Below are 4390 nucleotides of genomic sequence, written 5' to 3'. Positions count from 1 at the left end.
TCACTACTTTCAGTTCTTTATTTAGTATTGTTACTTGCTGGGTTAGTTGTACTCATACTACACCCTGTATCTCGTGTGCAGATCCAGGTACTTCTGGACACGATGATTGCTAGTTCTCATAGTTTTATCTGTTGGAGATTATCTAGGTAGTTGCTTGGCATCCGCAGACCTTGACACTCTTTCCTTTCAGTTTTTGTACTGTTGTATATTTTCAGACAGTGTTTTTAGCAGTCAGACTTTGTTATCATTTAGATGCTCATGTACTTAGTGACACCGGATTTTGAAAATGTATCTTACGTCAGTAATTTGTGAGATTTTTCTATGGAAATTCAAATATTATGTTTTCAAAGTTAAAAGAAATTGTGGTTTATTGAGGTTGTCGGCTTGCCTAGTATTGGGATAGGCGCCATCATGACAGGTTAGGATTTTTGGGTCATGACAAGTTGGTATCAGAGCCTAGGTTACATAGGTCTCATGAGTCATGAGCAGGTTTAGTAGAGTCTTGTGGATCGGTACGGAGACGTCTGTACTTATCTTCGAGAGGCTGCCGAACCCTTAGGAAAATTTCACTTTCTTGAATTCTATCATACGAATTTGTTAAATTCAATTTTCTCACAGATGGTGCAGACACGTACTACCGGATCGGACTGTCAACCACCAGTGCCACCAATAAAGGCCACGAGACCGGGGCCGTAGTAGAGGCCGGGGATGAGGTAGAGGTCGAGGTGTAGCTCGTACAGCAGTTGGAGAAGCACATGTAGCACTACCGGTTGCTCTAGCTCAGGAGCAGATTCCAGGTATAGTTGAGTTGGCGGGACCAGCTCACGCACCAACTGCACCTATTGTGGTTCCAGGCCTTCAAGAGGCTCTAGCACAAATATTGACAGTCTGTACGGGCCTTGCTCAGGCCGGGGGATGTACTCATACTCCTGTTGCCCGTACTCCATAGCAAGTAGTGCAGGGACTTCAGATACCGGGGGCACTACCAGCTCAGCCGGCTACACCTACTCAGGCCCTGGTAGTCCCCGTTATGGCTGATGATGAGGAAAGGAGACTTGAAAGATTTGGGAGACTTCGACCTCCGTCATTTAGCGGTGCTGAGTCAGAGGATGCTTAGTGTTTTCTGGAAAAGTGCCAGCGGATGCTTCAGACAGCGGGTATTCTGGAGATCAGTGGGGTCTCGTTCACTACTTTCCAGTTTTCTGGAGCTGCTTTCAGATGGTGGGAGGCTTATGAGAGGCACAGTCCGGTCGGTGCAGTGCCACTTATATGGCAGGAGTACTCTATTCATTTTTGGAGAAGTTCGTGCCGCAGTCTCGTAGGGAGGAGCTGCGCAGTCAGTTTGAGCATCTTCGGCAAAATGGCATATCTGTGACCCAGTACGAGATGAGATTTTCTAAGTTGGCTCATCACGAAGTTTGGTCTATTCCCACTGATAGGGAGAGGATTAGTAGGTTCATTTATGGCCTCACGTATCAGCTACAGTTGCTTATGACTAGGGAGAGGGTATCTGGTGCCACTTTTGACGAGGTGGTTGACATTGCTCGACAGATAGAGGTGGTCAGTAGCCAGGAGGGTGGTAAGAGGGAGGCCAAGAGGCCTCGAGGTTCGGGCAGTTTTGGTGGGGTACCTTCTGGGGGACAGTCCTACCACAGCAGGGGTCGTCCTTATAGGCCCGCTCAGACGACTCGTCCAGCTCATCATGGTGCATCCGTTAGCCACGGTTCTTACAGTGCTCACGCAGGCCAGTTTTCATTCAGTGCAGTACCAATGCAGAGTTCTCATCATGCCTCATCCACTCAGTATTCGACAGGTAATTCCTCAGGTTATCTGGAGCAGCAGTTCCGTCAGAGGAGGGATTATTTCGAGTTCGGAGAATTTGGTCATTACAAGAGAGATTGTCCTAAGCTGTTGAGTAGGGCTCCACAGTAGAGTTCTCGGTCGACTGCACCATCACCAACAGTTACACCACCCGCCCATCCAGCTCGGGTGGGGCTCGGCCAGTTAGGGGTCGCCCAATAGGGGAGGCCGATCAGGTGGCGGTCATGCCCGATTCTATGATTTTCCTACCAGGCCATATGTCGTTGCTTCAGATGCAGTGATCACAGGTATTGTATCAGTGTGCCACAGGGAAACTTCTATATTATTTGACCGTGGTTCTACTTATTCATATGTATCATCGTACTTTACTCATTATCTGGAAATGCCCCGTGAGTACTTAGTTTCACCTATTTGTGTATCTACTCCGGTGGGTCATACTATTATTGTGGACAGTGTGTATCAGTCATGTGTGGTAACTATTGGGGTACTAGAGACTAGAGTTGATCTCTTATTGCTTAGTATGGTTGATTTCGATGTAATCTTGGGTATGGATTAGTTGTCTCCATGTCATGTTATTCTGGACTGTCACATAAAAACCATGATGTTGAGAGGTTCTCAAGATTATGTTCCCAGCAAGGTAATCTCTTATTTGAAGGCCCAACGTATGGTTGGGAAGGGGTGTTTGTCCTATTTGGCCTTTGTGAGAGATGTTGATACAGACACTCCTACTATTGATACTGTACTGGTAGTGCGAGACTTTCCGGATGTATTTCCTGTAGACCTGACGGGTATGGCACCCAACAGGGATATTGATTTCGGTATTGACTTGGTGCTGGGCACTCAGCCCATTTCTATTCCTCCATATCGCATGGCACCAGCTGAGTTGAAAGAATTGAAATAGCAACTTCAAGAACTTCTTAATAAGGGGTTTATTAGGCCTAGTGTGTCTCCTTGGGGTACACCAGTTCTATTTGTGAAAAATAAAGATGGTACTATGTGGATGTGCATCGATTACAGGCAACTGAACAAAGTCACAATCAAGAATAAGTATCCTTTGCCGCGTATTGATGATTTATTTGACCAACTACAGGGAGCAAAGGTATTCTCCAAAATTGATTTGAGATCCGGGTATCACCAGTTGAAAATTCGGGATTCGAATATTCTAAAGACGACATTCAGGACTCGTTATGGTCACTATGAATTTCTCGTGATGTCTTTTGGGCTGACCAATGCCCCAGCAACATTTATGCATATGATGAATAGTGTATTCCATCCATATGTTGATTCATTCGTCGTAGTATTTATTGATGATATCCTGGTGTACTCAGGTAGCCAGGAGGAGCATGCGCAACACTTGGGTATTGTATTACAGAGGCTGAGATAGGAGAGATTGTATGCCAAATTCTCCAAGTGTGAGGTTTGGCTTAGTTCGGTGGCATTCTTGGGAAACATAGTGTCCAGTAAAGGAATTAAGGTGGATCCGAAAAAGATAGAGACAGTTCAGAGTTGGCCCAGGCCATCTTCAGCTACTGAGATTCGGATTTTTCTCGGCTTGGCTGGTTATTATAGTCACTTCATGGAGGGTTTATCGTCTATTGCGGTGCCTATGACGAGATTGACCCAGAAAGGTTCTTCGTTAAGGTGGTTGGATGAGTGTGAAGAGAGCTTTCAGAAGCTCAAAACAGCTTTGACTACAGCCCCAGTATTGGTGTTGCCTACAGGTTCATGGTCTTATACTGTGTATTGTGATGTGTCGCGTATTGGTCTCGGCGCAGTGCTGACGCAAGACGGTAGGGTGATTGCTTATGCGTCCAAATAGTTAAAGGTGCATGAGAATAATTATCCGGTCCACGACCTTGAGTTAGCAGCTATTGTTCATGCCTTGAAGATTTGGTGACATTATTTATACGGTGTCCATTGTGAGGTTTATACCGATCACCGGAGTCTACAACAACTGTTTATGTTTAAACTTAAGGATCTTAATTTGTGGCAGCGGAGGTGGTTGGAGTTGCTTAAGAATTATGACATCACCATTCTCTATCATCCCGGAAAGGCCAATGTGGTGGCCGATGCCTTGAGTCGTAAGGCGGAGAGTTTGTGTAGCTTAGCATACTTACCGGTAACAGAGAGGCCTTTAGCCTTGGGTGTTCAGGCCTTGGCCAACTAGTTTGTCAGATTGGATATTTCCGAGCCGAGCCGAGTTTTGGCTTGTGTGGTTTCTCAGTCTTCTCTTTATGATCGTATCACAGAGCGTCAGTATGACGACCCTCATCTGCTTGTCCTTAAGGGCACGGTTTAGCGCTGTGATGCCAAGGAAGTCACTATTGGGGATGACGGTGTATTACTGATGCAAGGCATGCTATGTGTGCCAAATGTAGGTGGTTTGCGTGAGCTGATTCTCTAGGAGGCTCACAGCTCGCGGTACTCCATTCATCCAGGTGCCGCAAAGATGTATCAGGATTTAAGGCAGCACTATTGGTGGAGGCGAGTGAAGAAAGATATAGTTGGGTTTGTAGCTCAGTGTTTAAATTGTCAACAGGTGAAATACGAGCATCAGAGATCGGGAATA

At 46.0% G+C, this 4390-nt stretch overlaps 1 protein-coding gene across 1 annotated transcript; it reads left to right on the top strand.

The window, feature by feature from the left end:
* The first annotated feature begins 1269 nt into the window (after window positions 1–1269).
* On the top strand, window positions 1270–1932 carry LOC138895572 (uncharacterized). Its single transcript, XM_070180277.1, has 2 exons — window positions 1270–1579; window positions 1745–1932. Exons 1-2 carry the CDS (start codon window positions 1270–1272, stop codon window positions 1930–1932), a joined length of 498 nt encoding a protein of 165 aa, XP_070036378.1.
* The last annotated feature ends 2458 nt before the right edge of the window (window positions 1933–4390 follow it).

Source organism: Nicotiana tomentosiformis, chromosome 7 (genome assembly GCF_000390325.3).
Source record: "Nicotiana tomentosiformis chromosome 7, ASM39032v3, whole genome shotgun sequence".
NCBI lineage: Eukaryota > Viridiplantae > Streptophyta > Magnoliopsida > Solanales > Solanaceae > Nicotiana > Nicotiana tomentosiformis.
The sequence above is the reverse complement of the archived record's forward strand: the minus strand, read 5'-3'. Positions and strand labels throughout refer to the sequence as shown.